The following is a 20,016-nucleotide window of genomic DNA, read 5'->3' on the forward strand; positions in this document are numbered from 1 at the left end:
TACTATGCGTGTGCGTTAGTGTGTTGAACTCTATCTAGCTCAAAACTTTGCCGTACATAACATTCCCTATACTTAGTACCGAAATTGGGAAATCACTCCTTAACTATCAAAATCAAGAAAAATACTTTTCTAATCCGTAAATTAAGTGTTCCTATTCCGCGGATAATCTTTTTGATTTTGATTATCATAGATTTCCGCAAAGTAATGTGTGATTCCATAGATTATTTCTTAATGTGATTTTTGATAATCTATGTCGGACAATTCAGCTTTTTTGGCTAATTGTTCAATGATTTGGCGGATTTATTTTATTAGTGCATTAGCGCCTCTAGCGCCACGAAATACAAAAATACCACTAAATTGTACCACAGATATTGATTACAATGTGTTTCTAAAAAAAATCATCTCATGTTCTAATTTCAAAAGTCAATGATGAAACTATAATCGAGAAATGCTTCTTAATGCTTGTTATTTAATAAAGTGATATTATAGTTAAACCTACAGCACAACTACACCATTAACACTGACTATAAAATGTAACACAGCATGAATGAGCCACAGCAGCTTCCTAGTATCACAGCCATACTAAAGAAGAGGCGATTGAGGTGGCTCGGGCATGTGTATCGAATGGAGCGGACTCGTTTGCCACGCTGGGAGATCTTGTAGATGCAAAAAGACCGGTCGGACGGCCAACGCTGCGCTTTAAAGATTGCGTGAAGCGTGACATGGTCACATTTGATATTCCATGCGACCCGTGGCAACGACTGGCCGAAGACCGAACCACGTGGCGCCGTGTTGTCCATGACGTTCAATCCAAGCACGACAATGCCTGGTTCTCCTCCTTGAATGATAAACGCATGAGGCGTCACGAGCAAGCCTCTAAACCCCGCTCATCTGGGGGAGCATAGACCTGCCGTGTGTGCGGACGAGGGATCCTCTATCGAATTGGGCTGTACAGCCACAAACGTAAGTGTCGCAAGGATGCCGTTTGAACCATCTGGTTATATATGCAAAGGCTTGTTATTATTAAAATGTAGAAATTCCGCACGAGCTTAAAGAGATCGATTTGGCAGAAAACATGGTTTGCTATAGCCGCGTCTTCTTGTGAAATGTCCGATATGGCGGCGATATCTAACTTACAGAATCACCTGAGTAGAGATCTGGCGCTCTTTCCCGTTTGCTTTTATACTGCGTACTTGGGACTGAGGACTCATAACAAAAATAAAGAGCACAGGGCGTAGCCCTTTGAACTATGTATACTTAAAAACAATAGAAGTTGAACGGACTTGGCCACGTAAGTTTGCGAACCGTTTGGGTTGAAATCGAAACTTATGAAGTTGGAAATGTAATCGATTTGACACCTCACTAAGTCGGATTGGCAAGATTCCGCTGTAGTATATAACACGCATGAAAAGTAACGAGATTTTGAATAAAATTTGTTATTTTAAGCAAATTACTTGGTTTTTATATTTTCCCGATTTCAATACCGGGATCCCGGAATTGAAATCGCCAATACCGGAATGAATACCGGTATTGGATAAGGTCCGGTATTTGGAAGCCCTAGTCCACACACACTCTTGTTTTTTAAGATTATGAATTTTAAGACTGTCTGTTGCCGTGCCGGCCTAAGACTAAGGTAATCGGTCTCAAGAGACAAACAGTTAAAACATATTGCACAATTTTATTGAGCAATAAAATTGTGTAGGTGACAAAACTTTGATAGGTTATTTTATTTTTGCTATAATTTATTAGAATTCCGTATTTTCTGTCATTAAATTAAGTAAATTAAATAAAATAGGATTCGATTACTTATCGTTTAAAAAATTTTTGACTTGGCAAAAAACCAAGCGTCTGAAACTCTGATCACATGTTGAAAAAAAAGTTGGCGGGAATTGGTTATCTTATGTACCTATTATGTTCTTTCGCTTTACGACAATTTCGTGGTGTAAATTGCCGAGAAAAATATAATTAATTCCTCGCAATCGAAGTAAAAAGCAAAGTGTACAACAGGGGCATACATTTAATAATAATTATTGAAACCTAGAACGAAACGCGCCGAGCGCGGGAGCGAGCGGGAAGGAACATATCTCCCTCTCGCTTACCCGTAGGTACACCTCCTTATATACTAGCTCATACCGTTCAGGCGGAATGCGGAATTACTGAAAGTACATAAATTTACTAAGTTATAGTGATTTTTTCAATACGTACATAATAAACAGCATTGGTACATCAATTTCCATGAGAAAAAAGTAGATGATGTCATATCTACCTATGAGAACTGAGTGGCGCCGCTGCAGAGCATCCCTGCAGCGGCGCCACAATAAAAGCCCATTATTTCGTTTCCCGCTATAGGTACAGTCATAAAATTATACGTACATACTGTACGTCTTACGAACATCATTTTAACATATAATTAGTTGAATTTCATTATGGTGGCGCCGCCGCAGAGTAGCACACCTTTCGGGGATAACACGTTTTGTCATGATAGTTGCTATCATGATAGTTGCTACTTTAACTACGCTACTTAAAAAGAAGCTGATTTGACTAGCAGGAAACTGGCCTATTGGTTGACATTCACGCCGTACGCTCCACTCCGATGCACGCCCAATAAAGCCACTAAGCCATGCTTGGCACCGTTCACAGCTGCTCAGTGAAGTTGGAATTGGGCAGACACGACACGGCGTGGTCCCAGGTGTCCCCACGGCACCGCATGTAGCGGAATGGGCCTCTGTGCGCGTGGCCGGGTCGGCAGGCGGCGGTAACCACCGTGCCGTCCGGCTGCCAAGTGCTGCAGGCTAGAAACTCGTCCTTGAACGCTTTGAAACATCGGTACTCGACGGTCGGATCGAAGACCAGCTTGCAGTGCTCTGGAAAGAAGTGTAGGTTTAGGATGGGCACATAAGTGGAACTTGTGATGGTGCGCGGACCTGGTAAGGAGGCTTTTCCATTGACCAATAAATAAGAGTGAAAAATTACTTGTCCGTTATTGAGAATATTCAACAGCGCGATACGGCTCATCACAGGTCACCAGCAGGTCCACATTATCGACCTTCACCAGGTGTCCTGTTCCTTTCACACAGATGACATAAGAGATCCACGGCGCTGTAAGGCTCATCACAGGTCACCAACAATACGCAGTTACTGCCGGCATGAGTGTTTCTGATGGGGTTGTTTACTTACTTAAGCAAGTCGGTGGCCCATGTCTCCACCGTCCTTCCACACAGATGACATACGGGTCCACAGCTCGATAAGGCTCATCACAGGTCACCAGCAGGACCACATTGTCGCCCGTCACCAAGTCTCCGGGCCGCGCACGCGCGTGGTCAGCCACGCGGTACTCCCCGTGAGCCGGGTAGCCGGGCAGGATGCAGCCGCCACCGGGGTGCGGGAGGGGGCCGGGTTCCTTGCGCTCTGTAGGATAAGCGGAAATCAAGTCATCATCCTCCTTGCTAATCCATGGCAACTTCCGGGGATAATTCCCCGGAAGTTGCCATGGGCCGGAAGTTGCATGGGAGCCTAGGGGCCCACTTTGACAGCTAGCACTAGTTTTACGAAAGCGACTGCCATCCGACCTTCCAACCCGGATGGTAGCTAAGCCTTATTGGGATTAGTCCGGTTTCGTCACGATGTTTTCCTTCATCGAAAAGTGACTGGCAAATATAAAATGACATTTAGCACATTACCTTCGAAAAACTCATTGGTAAATACGAGCCGGGGTTCCAACCTGCGACCTCTAGATTGAAAGTCGCACGCTCTTACCGCCAAGTCACCAACGCTTTTTTAATAAAAGGGTAAGCTTGTGGGGATCACTGAGTAAAACGTTGATCAGGTGCTGATCTAAGGTCACTTTCAGGATAGTGAGGATAGTCTGGATTTTAACAACCTGGCCTATACTCACTCCTGCACTGAGGTATGGGCCTGTCCCACCAGTTGAACTTGCACTCTGTAGCCACAGAGCTCTCCCTGTACCCAGGATCACAGTGGAGGGTCAGCTTCAGGTGGGCGCTGCGTCGTCCACTGGCCTGGAACCGCCCGTGCGCTGGCTTCCGGGGCTTGCGACATTCGTTGCTATTTATCAGCAGTTCGGATAACCTGGAACGAGGATACTGGCTTATTTTTTATAACATAATTTTTTTTTTAATTTTTCTTCTTAAAGCTAGTGATTAGAAAACACCATAGACTAAACGGGCCCCTGACCAACGCCGACAAGAGGGTTGAGTGGAAAAAAGAGGGTAATGAAAAAATAAATTGATAACTTTAACACCTCCGGCATCAGGACTCAAACCTGCGACCTACGGCTTTGCCAGAGCAGTTGCTATGAGCATCTTAGCCGCGGAGGCCTGCTGGTCACTATACTTACTTACGCCACCCTAAGGCGGCGCCCTAATTGAGGGAAGGTATGGAAACATTCGCACACATCCAGCAAGCCTCCGTGGCATACTTAGCATGATACAGATTACAGATATTCCTAGAGGTAGCACTGAGGCGGATCTGCACTTTAAGGCTGATAATTGGCAGGAATCGGCGCAAGATCGGGAAATATTATTATTAAGTAGTAACGGAAGCCACAGATAAGCTTTCAATCACTGACCCATTAATAGTTCAAGCCTGACCAAAATATATATTGTCTAGAGGGCGCTGTTATTATGATGTGCCGGTGACAGTTCAGTATAGTATGAAGAAAATAGTTCGAATGAAATTCTCCAACATGCTGCATAATCATATGTCTGGTCGGGTGCCGTAGCCGAAAATGGCATTTCTGCGACGCGAAACGAAAACGAAACTCCGCGAAAGGGAGTCTGGCTCTGTCGCGTCAATGCGCATGAGCGATAGAGATAAATATCTACGAGCGTTTCGTTTCGTGAGCGTTTCGTGAGCGTTTGTGCCATTCGGCTACGTACCCAGGCCTTACACTCGTTGTGAAGGTACCTGGCGATAGCCTCGACGCGGTCGCTAAGCGTCGTATGTGGCATGGTCTGGGCGTCGTAAGTGCGTCCATGTGTCCACATTCTGTTTGCGGTTGTGTGATGCCATTGTTCAGCCGTTTGTTGCAATTGTTGAGCTGTGGGTTGCCAGTGTTCACCTGTGTAAAACATGCCAGTAAAATAAGGCTGGATTCTAGTGTCACGCGGAGCGATCCGCACCGAACTATTTAGTATTTAAAGTCACACACAGATCTAACGCCATTAATTGACATTATTTTACCTTTTTTCCAACGTTTCGGCCAGGTTGCACTGACCGTGGTCGCGGAAGACTGACGTCCTAGCATGATTCCGATTATTCGTTTTTATAAATGTTCGGGGTAGACAATTAGACATACGTCAGTCTTCCGCGACCACGGCCAGGGCAAGCTGCCCGAAACGTTGAAAGGTAAAAAGCTACTTTGACAATACCTACCATACTAAGTCTATGGTATTACCTCTGTCGTCTCCGCCGCCGTGTGCCCTAAACGCAGCCATCGGCATGCTATTCCTCACCATGTTGGTGAACGCCGCCGTGGGCGGCCTTCTGCGTCGGTCGTCGTATACGTTGTGTATATTCGGCGAAGGTCGATGATCGGGCAGCGAGAGCTCGTACACGTTATGCTCTGAGGCAAGCTGCACGTATTTTGGTTGTGTGTAATCGAGGAGATACGGTGAGGTCCAACTGTGGTTCTCAGCAAGCTGCACGTATCGTGTTCCATAGTACTGTGTGGTTGAAGGTATCGGCGTCGTAACCGGGCTAGGCGTTCTTGCTGTGGACAGGTAAACAAATATTTTAGTAACTTATCCACACTAATATTATAAATGGGAAAGTGTGTGTGTGTGTCTGTTTGTCCGGCAAAACGGAAGACAAATTGGCGTAATTTTTAAGTGGAGATAGTTGAAGGAATGGAGAGTGTCATAGGCTGCTTTTTACCTGCCACTTTCTAACCACCCACTTCCCTAAAATGGGAGGCGGGAGTGTATTTGGAGCTATCCGCAATTTTCGAATTGAACGCGAACGTAGCCACGGGACAACAGCTGGTAATAAACGAATAATTGCGGACACATTACACATACCAATCTGAGTATAGCTAAATGGTCAATTCACGAAAGCTGGCACGAATGTTGCCTAGCAAAAACTATAAAAAACTTCAGACGCGCTCTCCACTCTTTAACGCATTCACTGCAACTAACGCATAACTATACGCGTTTTCGTTACTCATCCAGTGCCTTCAACGCACAAACGCGTTCAGTTATATACTTAATCATATAAAAACATCAGACTGTCAAAAAGGGTCAAGTAGCCTATTGGCCGGTCAGCCCTACATTTTTGAAATTTTCCGCCTTTTTAAAGTTACTAATTAGATTTGCTTGATCGCCTATAGTCAGTATCAGTATAATGCTCACATTTCCTAGAAAAATTATCAGTCACGAGCGGTGGCGGCTGGATCGTTTGCATAATAGTAGTCATCATGTGCTGTTTCGAGGCGTCCGGGTTGGGGAAGACATGTTTGATCGCGCACGAGTGGCAGGTGGCCGCTAGCCCGAACACCTCCTTCCGCTGCTTGTTTACCACCACCACGAAGTACACGGTCACTGGAAAAAAATAGTGCGTGGAGCAAGGCCTATTAACTTCCTTAGAAATACATGTCCCCTTGCAATGCGCATGTAGTGATTGGTTTTTATCATAGTGATCCCAGGAATAAAAATATTCAAATTTTTCTTCCAATTGTTATGGTGGTAGAACTTAGTCTTACTAATATCTAATGTAAGAGTAACTATTTATTAATGCCTTATATTATGATTTATCTTACGGTTTTTCTTGATGAAAGTATTAAAGAATATCAATTGACTCATACTAGTCACTGGTTTCCGCCATCTTGGATTGTTATAAAACTGGCGGCAATGCAGTGACAGTGGCCAGTTCGAGTACAGACGAGTTGCAGTGAAGAAGTCTTGAAATATTTATTGTAAATTGGTTGTTATTATGTTTTGTAATTAACGAATAAAGTAAAAGTGTTACAAGTAATAGTTTTCATCATCAACCTGGTAATATCCCTTATACTAATAAAACTCAAATAATCTAAACATATTATTTATTGTACTAAGACTTAATATTTATTAATTACACTGAGTTCCGTGTTCGAATTGGTTCGAATAAACAGCGATGCGCAGAATGCGCTGGCAACATTCGGCAACGGCACAGATCAAATAATACTAGTACAGATACCTAATCCCATACTAAAAATGGGCGCCGTCCTAAGTATTCTAGACCTGTAGGCTAAATTTAATCCACACTCAAAGAGCTAGATGGCGCCAGTAGCCACGCGTGGCCAACAAAACTCTTATCAGTATCCTACGTCGAAATAGTCATCAAACTGCAACATCTTGCGACATCTGTTTTAGCTTTCACGCACTAAACCTATAACGTCACATGGACGTTTAAAGTCGAACATTACTAGATGGCGTTGCCGTGCGGCTTGTATGTGTGCTCGCCGCGTACGTATAATATACTCGCTCTGTCCGCAACACATGTAAGCGGAATTGAATGAACGAGATCCGCGGCGCCCCACCCCGCGCCCCACGCCCCGTGCCCCGCGACCACGGCGCCGGCGACCTTGAGTTGAGAGGCCCCAGCCCCCGACCAAAGGATGCATTGATTTGTTAAAATTTAAAGCACTCTAAAGCAGGCGCGTAGTTAATTAGAAATATGGAAATGAATATTATTATGTAAGAAATACATAAGTATAACAATGTAGTAAACATAATGAACAAAATGTAAAGTACGTATTTGATAAAACATTTTCGAGAGTAATATTTTTATTCATAAAATTGTGCAAACACTGCAAACTTAATTTAAACTCCGAAACTATTTATTTTCTGAAACATGGTATGAAATGTTGTCATTACGTCCTTTTAAGTTAAAATATGCTTCCCGGTACCACAACATAGTGTAATTTAAAAATACAGATATAAAATTAATACTTCGCAAATAAATTACGACTATAAACACATAAAATTATTAAAACACCAAGACCAGACAATTTAAGCCTGGCGTCCACTAGGCGCGCCGATCGAGCCTTGGTAACCTTTGTAGAAAAATTTAGGTTTTTAGAAAAAAAAAACGTTTAAACTCTTTTTAAGTGCCAGTCTGAAAAAATATATTCAAAAATATAAAATACATAGTTATTTGTTATACAAGAGTGCAAAGTTGTATTTTAACGGTGAGTGTGGAATTGAAAAACGAGCAAGCGAAAGTATTCTATAGTTGAACCACGATACACAACAACATTTTCCCTCACTATAGCGAGGAAAGTACAACGCAAAAAACGCGTTTATCACTGCTTCCAGGAGTTCCACAGGTGGTAAAACATATCGTCATCACTAGATTCACTATATGACTATATTCAAGGTCAAATTACTTTATCCACTAGTGGGTTTTTACCTGCTGGTATTGAAGGACAAAACGCGTGTTTCCGACCTAGCGAGGGGAAAAATGCAAAAATGTAGTGTGTTTTGGTTTGGTTTGGTCAGGGGGGGGGGGGGGGGGGGGGGGGGGGGGGGGCTGATGTGGTTAATAAATAATTATATTTGTACAATAATAATGTTTTAAAATGCTGTTGCGCTTCGCGCGACGCAAGTGCGGCGTCGCGTCGAGGTCTAGGCCCACTCCGCCGCAAATCGGCGACCGAGCGCGCATTCGTGTGCGTTCGGAAATCCTAGCCAGTCGGCAATCGTCGCGTCTCATACTTCCATATCGATAAGGTTTGATTTCGCATGCATCGCATCGGTCGTGCATGTAGCAAATGTCGGAAGGATTTCAAAGGCAAAAATCAAAGATGGCGGCTTCAATGTATGGGATATCGGTCCTACATCCGATATCGGATCGGATAATGTGAAAACGCACTAACGGTTAATGCTTAGGCCGTTTTCACATTATCCGATCCGATATCGGGTGTCAGATCGACATCCTACATCCGATAAACGCTTCCGATAGTGTCGGATGTACAGTCAACCAATTGGAACCCTAGGCCACTCTACAACCATGTCAAAATGACAAGCAGTAAGAGGTTTCTTACAATCTGATTTATAACGTTACTATGACATAGTTCTACAGTGGCCTAGGGTTCCAATTGGTTGACTGTAGGTCCGATAAAAAGCATTGTTCCAAATCAATGAAGTATGATTTTGTATCAAAAAGTATTTAAAAAATGTTTTATATTTAATAATTATAAGCACCATATTCCAAATATTATATTGTAAAATTAAAATAACGGCATAAAAAATACTCAAGAGTGTCAGGCAAAATAAATAATTTTACATTCAATTGTATCTACTAAAAGATGATAAAACTAGTATCCACAATTCGGACCGATGCATTACAAACTTTTTTTTTTCAATGGAAATTGTCAAGAATTTTATATATATCTCTGGATAGTGCGTGCCGACCAATGAGTTGAAGCCAGGTTCATTCACCTTTACTCCTATGTTCTATCTCATTCCAACACTGTGATGTATTGCCAGATAAGTTAATAAAAAAAACGTATAAAACATTCTTCAATCAAATTGACTTACTTTTCTTTGTATTATACAAAAAAAAACTCAATCAAAAACCTTATTTCTCCGGTATTTACCTCCTGCGTACTATGGGAACACTAATAATAAAAAAATATGCCCGATATGTCAGAATTGTCAAAATTCATTCACCGATTCAGAGATTTATTTTGCAAAATAAACGTTTTTCGACGATTTACTTAAGTTCTGAGCTATGTATTGCATAGTGAACCATTGTGGAAGTAAATGGAAACCGAAATCCGACGTAAAATTTCACAAGTAAGTACTTATTTTACCAAAATGTTCATAAACCTCACTGGCAATAAATTTTCTTCTATTTTGCTTGTAATCTTGGTTAGTTCTTATCATTATATTGGTTTCATTGTCTCAAATTATATCAAAATTCCCACGAATAGGTTTAGAACGATAAATATGACCTTTAAAGAAAAATAATGCTATGTGTGGTTTTACGACTAGGGTGACCAATCTTTTTCTTGCATGGTATTTACTCTTATTGAATGGAGCTAAATCTATCAACTTGGTACGGTTTCTATGTTCATAGTTCATATCACAGTATAATAATACCAACTTTATATAATTTATGTCTTTACAATTAACATGAATAATATTAAACTTTTCAGTGTTCCAAAAGATGAAGGAAGGAGGCAGCATTGGCTGTTGGCTGTCGATTGTACCGATAAAAGGAAATGTTTCAGAGCGTTCGACAATTTGCAGATTTGCACTTTAAGCCTGAAGATTATGACACAGAAAGAAATTTTAAAAATCAGTCCAGTAACGACGGATATATCGTGACCTAAACATTAAATTGAGATACATATATACATGCGAAGAGAATTGAAATACGTACGAATTGAGAACCACCTTCCTTGAGATTTGGGGCGGCGCTTAAGAATAAAGATACTGTTTTAAAACGTCCCAGTATTTCATTATTTCCCCATTGACAAATACTTCCCTTATATTTTTGTGGCTATTCCCACTAGTTACCACCAAGTTTTTACCTGTCCTAACTACTGGGATTTCCCCCACATTGTTAATTACCACACCGGGGGTTGATAGCTACTGGGATTAGTTTTCCCAGTAGTTACTACCAAAATATTATTGTGATGACCAAAACACTAAAATATATATTCCATTGCATGCTTTAATAAACACAGGTGTCAGTTAGTAAAAGACAAATACTTATGTAACTCCGTATAGACAGATAAAGTCTAAGAAAAAAACTTACCTGAAAACCATACAGAAAAAGGTACGGTGAGCTAGATGGCGATACACCTTTGGGGTAGGTACGCTCAGATAGATGGCGCTAATATTAATATTTGACATTTTAACACATATCAATATCATATCAAGCTGAGAATATTGTCAAAACGGAGGTTCAAAGGTTTTAAGCCTGTGTCGAGAGATGTAATACGTCAAATTCCGCGGGATATCCCTAATGTATGCTTAATCATGGACACCCTAAAGAAAGAGATGCAAGACCGGCGTGACGTAATTCAAGGTCAAATTTTCTGGCTTCAACTCATTGGTCGGCACGCACTATCCAGAGATATATATAAGATTCTTGGAAATTGTTCAACTAATTTGAATTTCGATCATTGGCAGCTGTTTAATAGAAATAGACGACATTTTTGTCACGCACACTACTACAAACGTATACCTACATTATTAACGTACACAAACAAATATTATCGGCTGACAGCTGAATATTCTACGAACACGCGAGCGGGAGCGAGGCTGCGCGATTTTGGTGACGCAATCATAGACTAAAAAGTTAACCGCGCAGATGTGCCATTTTCATTGTTCCTACTAATGTGTTTCACCACTAATAGATTTGCGAAATATATTTATTTCAATTTGGAAAATTATTAGGTAACTACTTACTACTTACTACTTTATGAATTATGTTACTATAATATAAAAAAAAAGTTAATTTGTTTATTGATTGGTAACAGTTATTGAGTAAAATTGTATTTTTAGCACGCTCACTTTTTGCTGTTTTCTTTGGCCTGGTCATGAAAAAAGAGAACAATGGATACCTACGCTTTGTCCAAAAAAACTGACCGCACTATATATATATTATTATATATAAGATATATATTTGTATTTTAAAAAAGAAGATAAATCTTCAAGAAAAGAGCGTACATCCATCTTAAAGGCCGGCAACGCACCTCCAACACCCCTGGTGTTTCGGGTGTCCATGGGCGGCAGTGATCGCTTACTTTGTATTTTTTAAGTTGTAAATAAATAAATAAATAATTTTGACAGGCGGAATATAATAATGTGTCACATCTGATGGTGGACTTACTACTCTACGCGTAAATTACCGCTTCGCGCACTCCGCGCATTTGTCAGCTTGTGCAGAGTTTCCGTCTGGCAACGTCGCCTATAGTACGTAGTACATATATCTCAATGAACGGAACGCACACAATCGCACCGTTTCGTTGGCAGTATACTGTAGATAGTGACAGCTCCATCTAGTGACAATATGCAATAAAATTTAGGTAGCTCGATACTGTCGCGCGCAGGTTGTTCACGTTGTTGCGTCATAGTCAGTAGCAATATATTACGTGATATTATTTCTTTGAAAATTTCTAAAATAATGCATTAAATTTGTGTTGTCATCGATGTTTGTATTTAATTTATAATGTACTTAATTTATGACGCTTCAAATACCTTTAAATCTATTTGATAAAAAAATAATAATCGTCAATCGTGACACTTAGCGCCATCTATGAGATCTATTTGGAAATAATTTTGCACTGTTCCGGATGAGACCCCATGGCAACGGTAATGGCGTCTGAAGACTGCTTGATTACAAGTGTTTTACCTATTCATAAATAATAGGAGTTCACGGGTCGATATACATGTAAATCAGTAAACTACACACTATTGATTACTGAAATGCATAATACAAACTGTAGCAACGGTTATTGAAGGTATTTCAATGACATCGATCAGAATAGCTTCGCTGAGGAAAAGTATCGTGCTATTTAATCTGGCTAAAGTTCTATCTGTGAAATACATTAGCAATTTGGAGATCTATATAAACTTTCGTGTGAAACGTGTAGTGTATACGTGTCTAATTGTGTATGCGGAAAGTTATGTTTGGTTATTTTTAAATAAGGTGGCAGATTATAACGCTCGGTGCTTCGGTGTATATCTCCATGTGTAAAATATATGTGTTTATAAATAATATGCCTCTTATTTCATTACACCAAAAACAAAAGTCAACTACCCACGAATTATGTTTATCGATAAAATTACTACCCACAACCGCTAAACCGGTTGTTGTTAATTTTAGTTCCATTAATGTCCGTTGGACTTTGTGTGAGACCGCCACTAGTATAAACGTGTATAGTGTGAATTTTCTGAGATGAACTTTTCGCTTTAGCCGTAATCTGTTAAACAAAGGCCTTTGTTTCTATTATTCACGGCGGCTAGCTCCCGTTTAAACGGCACGTGCTATAGTCTCAGTGTAGTTAAAAAGCAACTATCATGATAGTAATAAGGTTCAAATCCATAAAAAGACCTTTCGGAGATAACACGTTTTGTCATCTTCAAAAAAAGTTACCTGCATACTGCAAACTGTTTAATAAATTTGAACCTTATTGCTATCATGATAGTTGCTTTTTAACTACACTGAGACTTTAGCACGTGCTGTGGAAACGGGAGCTAGCCGCCGTAAATAATAGAAACAAAGGCCTTTGTTTAACAGATTACGGCAAAAGCGAAACGTTCATCTCAGAAAATTCATACTATACTCGCTTTTGGTAAGATCAGTGCCTAAAGCTATAATTTTACAACATGTAGGTTACTTTTCAGTGGTAGTTACTTGCGCCGCCGCGAATAATAGACACAAAGGCCTTTGTTTAAAGCGAAAAGTTCATCTCAGAATATTCATACTCTGAAGGTTTTGTAAGTGTGTGTGTGATGGGAAGGGTGCATTTTTTTGTATGGAGTTGGCGTTCTTCTCCTAGTGAGTATTATATTCTTTGGCGTGGAGTGAAGTGAAACTTCGTATATAACCTTAAAAACATTCTGTCAAGTGACTGTCACATTTTTGCATTTAGTAACTTCCGTTTTTTTACTGTTTTAACCCCCGACGCAAAAACGGGGTGTTATTGTTTGGCGTGTCTGTCTGTCTGTCTGTGTGTGTGTATCTGTCTGTGGCATCGTAGCTCCCGAACGGACGAACCGATTTAGATTAAGTTTTTTTTTGTCTGAAAGCTGAATAAATCGGGAGTGTTCTTAGCCATGTTTCATGAAAATCGGTCTACTATGTCGCGGTCGGGGTTTTTTTTTTAAAATATTTAAATCCCGTGTGGTGACGGGTTAAGAATTTCACCACCCCCTTTCTTCCCGTGGGTGTCGTAGAAGTCGACTGTGGGATATGGGTTGAATTGTGGCGTAGGCGAGAGGCTGGCAACCTGTCACTGCAATGTCACAATTTCGTTTTATTTCAACCCCTTTTTACCAAGAGTGGCACTGAAACTTGAGTAGTTCATGTGCTCTGCCTACCCCTTTATGGGATACAGGCGTGATTGTATGTATGTATGTATGTTAATTTTGTGGTTAGGTTATTGCCAAGATGTATGTGAAAAGTATAGTCACCTAGATAATAAACGCAGCCTATCAGCGCCACGACGGACTTTCGGCGCATGGCGAGCACGCAGAAACCGCAAAACAGCAGAAACATGAGCCCGGCCATCAGAAGCCCGAACACCAGCGTGTACCATATCCAGAACGAGTAGATACAGTGAGACTCCTGAAACATGACCATTATTTGTGATGATGGATCCGGTTCTTATCCGGTATCCGGTCACTATCGGGTATCCGGCCTCTATCCGGTATCCGACCACAGTTTACACATATTATCGGTCCCATCTTATGGAAAAACATCTTGAAACCTACACCACACATCGCGCCCGTACGTTATCGAATTCACTTCATGTCTTACGCCGTGGCTTGCGTGGGCGACGGTCGCGCGATGGTCGCGCGACGGCGATGCGACGCATACGAAATCAAACCTTATCGATATGTAAGTAGACGATGCGATGAGACGCGACGGCGACGGTCGCGCGACCGTCGCCCACGCAAGACACGGCGTCAGGAAGGACGCTAGTTGACGCGTGATTGTCGGTAGATGTCACTTAACTATGCCTATACAAATAACTCGCATTTACTGATGTATGGAGTTACAACTCTTCCCTTACTTATTGTCCACGCCGCGACAGCGTCTATGTAACATGCATGTGCATGCATGCATGTGATATGTGTATGTGATTGACGCTAGATGTCACTTTCACATGTCAAATAACTCGCATTTACTGTTGTATGGAGTTACAACTCTGTCCTTCTTATTCCTCTACGTTTAATACTCACCGCATATATAGCGTACATCAACGCCACGCTAAGCACGGCCCAGAACACGATAAGCACATACATAAACACGAACAGCTCACTGCGATACACCTTCATCACCTTAATCCATAGGAACGGGTGTATCTAAAACAATAACTTTTTATTAGAAACAAGCCTTTTCCCGCGGGCGTGGGTTACGGTCGCGCGATGGTCGCGCGACGGCGATGTGACGCATACGAAATCAAACCTTATCGATATGGAAGTAGACGATGCGATGAGACGCGACGCGCGCGCGACCGTCGCCCACGCAAGACACGGCATTAGACCGCGTACTAAAAGTAATCTTATTCAAACGTAGAACTTTGGACCCCTACTTCACCCCCTTACGGCTCAACCACGACATTGGTCCAAGCGCGCGCCCACGAGCGACAAAATTGCTCGGCGACTTACTTATTTGTCTGAAAAGTTGCGTCGCTTCGTGGGCGGTTTTTCATATTAGCCCATGGTCGCGACAAAAAAGTCGCTTCGAAAAGTCGCCCGTGAGCGCACCTTCTAAGCGCGACAGCGGTGAGCGGCGGCCATACGACACTCAAGAGACGCATGTGGGCGCGTCTTACGTCCTTCCTATACAAAATGTACTGAGGAGACGTTTTTTAAATTACATTCAGGCGGCGTGGCGCTGACATCCGCTCCGCGTCGGCGGACATGCGTCTCTTGAGTGTAGACGGCCCCTTAGACCAATGTCGTGGCAGGGCCGTTAGGAAGTGAATTTTGAAAAATTCTTTAGTGCTCTTGTACACCTTATAAGGAACCTACGTGCCAAATTTGGAATCTCTAGGACCAGCGGTTTCGGCTGTGCGTTGATATGTCAGTCAGTCAGTTTCTGCTTTTATATATTTAGAAGAGGATCGAGATAAATTACTGTCGCAGTAAAATGTCTAAGCAGTCAGTGCATAAACTGCCATTTCTCTACAGTCTACACAGTCTTATTAAAACTTTTGAACCTCAATTTGGACAATTTGATCCATATTTTTCTTTGTGTAAATAAATAAATAAATAAATAAATAAAATATTCTTAACTTGTTATGTGTTAAAACTGTCAACTTATATAAGACCTTCCGACCTGAAGGGTAACTGGGTCTTATTTTTTTTTATACCACGTCGGTGGCAAACAGGTATACAGCCCGCCTGATGGAAAGCAGACACCGTAAGCTATGGACGCCTGCAACTCAATGGGTGTCTGCCGTAAACTGTACACTCCTTGGGATTGGTCCGGTTTGAATAACCTAACCACAAAATTAAAATTTTGTAAAACCCCCGACCGCGACATAGTGGACCGATTTTCATGAAACATGGTTAAGGACACTCCCGACTAACTCAGTTTTCAAACAAAAAAACTAAATCGAAATCGGTTCATCCGTTCGGGAGCTACGATGCCACAGACATACACACAGACAGACAAACAGACAGACAGCCAGACAGACATTGTACGTCAAACTTATAACACCCCGTGGTTTTTGCGTCGGGGGTTAAAGTATCACTCCATGATACTTACGAATCCTTAACTTCAACATGATACTTACGATGCCCAAGCAAGTTATGCAGAAAACTGCTAATGACATAGGAAAACAGAAAAACCAGGTGCTATCCGGTATTTTGTCGAGCAAAGTCATCTTGAATTTTGTTCAGTTTCAGTTCAATGTTTCTATTTTTTAATTTGGAACTGCGCCACTGCCCTTTTCTTTTGGGCAAAGCGACACAGACAGATTTCTTCCACAAAACATACTATATTTTTCGAATTTTTAATGTAATTTTAAACACTATAAAATTTACATTTTTATCTTTCCAAAATAGTGTACCCGTCAATTATTGATAGATTTATTATGATTTTTCTTCACGTCACTTGCTAACGTGGCCAGGTATGGCGATGGCAGAACTAATTAAGAAGGTTGGAATATAAAATGTAATACTTACCAAAGCAAACTTATTATTTAACAAACCTTACATAAAATCAAATAATATTGCGAATAAAAACCTGTAAAAAGCGTGTGACAGAAAATTTACAACAGTAAACTCCTTGTCTAAAATCTAAAACGATAGGTACTTATGTACTTTCGAAACCTTTTGATCAAAAACCACAGGCAGTTAAAAAATGGAAAATAGCGCCATCTCTGGTGAATGTAACTAATGAATCATTGTCGTTTAATAATAACGCCCTCTGTTTGATTTTTATCAAACTACAACGGAACCTACATGCACCATAGTAGTAAATTAACTTGCTAATATTTGTTGCTATTCGACACTAGAGAGCGCTATTGTTGGATTCGCAACAACGCCATCTATGAGAAATATAATAAAATACGAAAAACTCTACTTTACTACGGCTGTAACAACTACTACTACTCGACACTAAAGAGCGCTTTATTTTCACTTTACAATATAATAGTTATTACTTTTCCTTTATGGAGGACGGTTGACAGCTGTCAAACCGCTAATACGTACAAATGATCGCTGCGAAAATTTTAATCAAAAACTTACGTGAAACTTATCCTTCGTGTCCAAAAAAGCAAGTCTTGTGAAGATCATAACCTCACCACCGCACATCAACATTTTGCACCATCAGAAAACTGTGAGTTCTATGTTATAATCCAAAAACATTACACGGAAACCCAAGACTCAATTACGTACACATTCAAAATCTTAATTAACGATCCTTTATTTCAAAAACAATCACGATCTACCTCAACAACAGCTGATTAAAACACAACTTGTCATTGACAGTCGTATGTGACACTGACGTAACGAGAGCGTTTACAAAGATCGCCTTAAGCAAGGTTACGTTCAGAAACTGATTTTGGTTCACACTAAAATAATCAAATAAAAATATATACAATGAATTGCTTGGGATGCACATTGAATATTGAGAGGGGTGAACTACTTGCTTGTAAAGAATGCAAAGATCCCTACCACTATCGCTGTCTAAATATGACGTCAGCTTACTACAGAGAGCATCAGGGCACCTTGCGAGCTAATTGGAAATGCTCGCGATGTGATAATATAACGAGACGACGCCGGATTGATGATGACACTCCAGCTTCCCCGGCATATTTGCACCTGCATCAGCAAATGACACAAATACACAATACAGAAATCACAGATATGTCCATTGTTGATGAGTCTCATATAACAACCGTCTCGGACACACATGAGAACAGTACAGGAGAAATATCACTAGTTATGCAATACCAACCAGACACAAATAGGCACGGGGAATCCAACGCACCTACAGACACAATCACATATGATAAATTTAGTGACCTTATAAAAAATGAATTTAAAGCCATAAAAGTGAGCCTTACTAATTCAATTACAGAAAATATCACGAAAGCAGTAATCCATGAATTTAACACAAAAATGACACATCTTAAAATGGAAGTAGACCACAGTACAGCTAAACTTGCACAAGAACAGTCTATCTTTAAGGAAAAAATTAGCAACATAAACGAAACCATAGAGAGGCTCCAAACACAAAACATGAAATTACAGCAGGACTTAGAACTTGTCAATAAAAAACTTGAAAATCAAATACAATGTTCTTCCACCATAAATACCAACGTGATCAAGAACTCTATAGTGTTGTATGGACTAAGCGAATATGGAAGAGAAGACGAATGCATGTTAATAGAAAGGATTAGTAATGTATTTAACAATATACTTGGTATAGACATCAACGGTTTCATCAATAGTGCAGAAAGAATAGGCAGACGTGGCAACCGAAGACCGATTGAAATTGAATTAATAAACAGAAGAATGAAAAACTACATCCTTAACAATACCCACTATTTTAAAAATACAGGACTTGCAGTTACAAAATTTATGGACCAAGAAGAACTTAAAAATAGACAAACATTAAGAGACACTTTAAGTGATGCTCGTTCAAAAGGTCTAAATCCTGTAGTTAGGAACAACAAAGTCTTCGTAAATGGGAAGCCATATACATTACCTGAGCGGGCATCAATCGATATACAGAACATTACAATTCCAGACGTAAACCCGAGTGTAAACTCTGAACAGACTACACAAACTGAACATACATCCGTCGCCAATGAATCTAATACATTTCGTTGACTCTATAAATATACTTCATCAAAATATTGCAGGGGCACAGACAAAACTCGACCAGTTGGAGATAGCTCTTGGCGAATTAGCTGAAAACAACAACGAAATTGATATTGTCTGCCTTAGCGAAACATTCATCCAAAGAGGTCACGAAAACAATTTTAAATTACAAGGATACAAAATGGCTACAAGTTTTTCGCGAGACTCGGAAAGACGGGGGGGCACCTGTATATTAATAAAACGCAATGTAAAATACGATAACATAAGCTACTTAAATGAAATATCATGTAAATATAGTTTTGAGTGCTGCGGAACATTTTTACCTGAGTTAAACTTAGTTGTTGTTTGTATTTATAGAATACCTAACAGTAATTTAGACTTGTTCTACCTGAAATTAGATGTGCTATTACTGTATTTATGTAAAAAATATAAAAAACGCAAGATTGTGCTCTGTGGCGACTGGAATGTAGACTTCTTAAAACAAAATAGACCCTGTGAGATGCTAATGAACATACTAAAAAACCATAATATAAATGTACATATAAATTCCCCAACTAGACGACGCGCATGCATAGACCAGATAGCTAGCAACATAAAACAAGTGAAATCCCAATTACTTACTCTGGGACTTTCAGACCATGAAACCGCTCAATTAGTAACATTCAAAAGCAAAATTGAACAGACCTTTGATCATTGGTACGAATATAAAACTGACTATAATATTAAAAACATCTACAAATTTAAAGAATGCTTATCTGCGTTATCATTCTACGAAGTATATGAAGAGGAATCGCTAAACAACGCATTTCGTGTATTTCACAAGACACTAACTTTATTCTACCACCTATGCTTTCCTAAAGTGCGAATAAAAATGAGCACAAAGGGTAGGAAATCGAAGTGGTTAACCAAAGGTTTAAAAACGTCAACAGTGACAAAAAGACAGTTATATTTGAAATATATTAATACTAAGACTAATAAAGTCATAAACAAACACAATTAC

At 40.4% G+C, this 20,016-nt stretch overlaps 1 protein-coding gene across 1 annotated transcript; it reads right to left on the bottom strand.

Moving 5' to 3' along the window:
* Positions 1-2,516: 2,516 nt before the first annotated feature.
* On the bottom strand, positions 2,517-16,687 carry LOC125239389. Its single transcript, XM_048146957.1, has 9 exons — positions 16,481-16,687; positions 14,919-15,041; positions 14,148-14,301; positions 6,369-6,557; positions 5,417-5,731; positions 4,927-5,080; positions 3,896-4,089; positions 3,178-3,408; positions 2,517-2,864 (listed from the first exon to the last, which is right to left on the bottom strand). The coding sequence occupies exons 1-9, from the start codon at positions 16,568-16,570 to the stop codon at positions 2,635-2,637; spliced, it is 1,680 nt and encodes a 559-aa protein (XP_048002914.1). The 5' UTR covers positions 16,571-16,687; the 3' UTR covers positions 2,517-2,634.
* Positions 16,688-20,016: the final 3,329 nt, after the last annotated feature.

The sequence above is a fragment of the Leguminivora glycinivorella genome, chromosome 25 (genome assembly GCF_023078275.1).
Source record: "Leguminivora glycinivorella isolate SPB_JAAS2020 chromosome 25, LegGlyc_1.1, whole genome shotgun sequence".
In the NCBI taxonomy this organism is placed as follows: domain Eukaryota; kingdom Metazoa; phylum Arthropoda; class Insecta; order Lepidoptera; family Tortricidae; genus Leguminivora; species Leguminivora glycinivorella.

Bases quoted from the DNA above. Each gene is read 5' to 3' on its own strand.
- LOC125239389 (XM_048146957.1), bottom strand. From the start codon at position 16,570: ATGACTTTGCTCGACAAAATACCGGATAGCACCTGGTTTTTCTGTTTT. The intron at 6,558-14,147 runs GTGACTATACTT...ATTTTTTTCCAG, and splicing joins AGGCTGCGTTTATTATCTAG to TGACCGTGTACTTCGTGGTG. The intron at 2,865-3,177 runs GTAAGTAAACAA...ACTTCTTTCCAG, and splicing joins TGGGCCACCGACTTGCTTAA to AGCACTGCAAGCTGGTCTTC.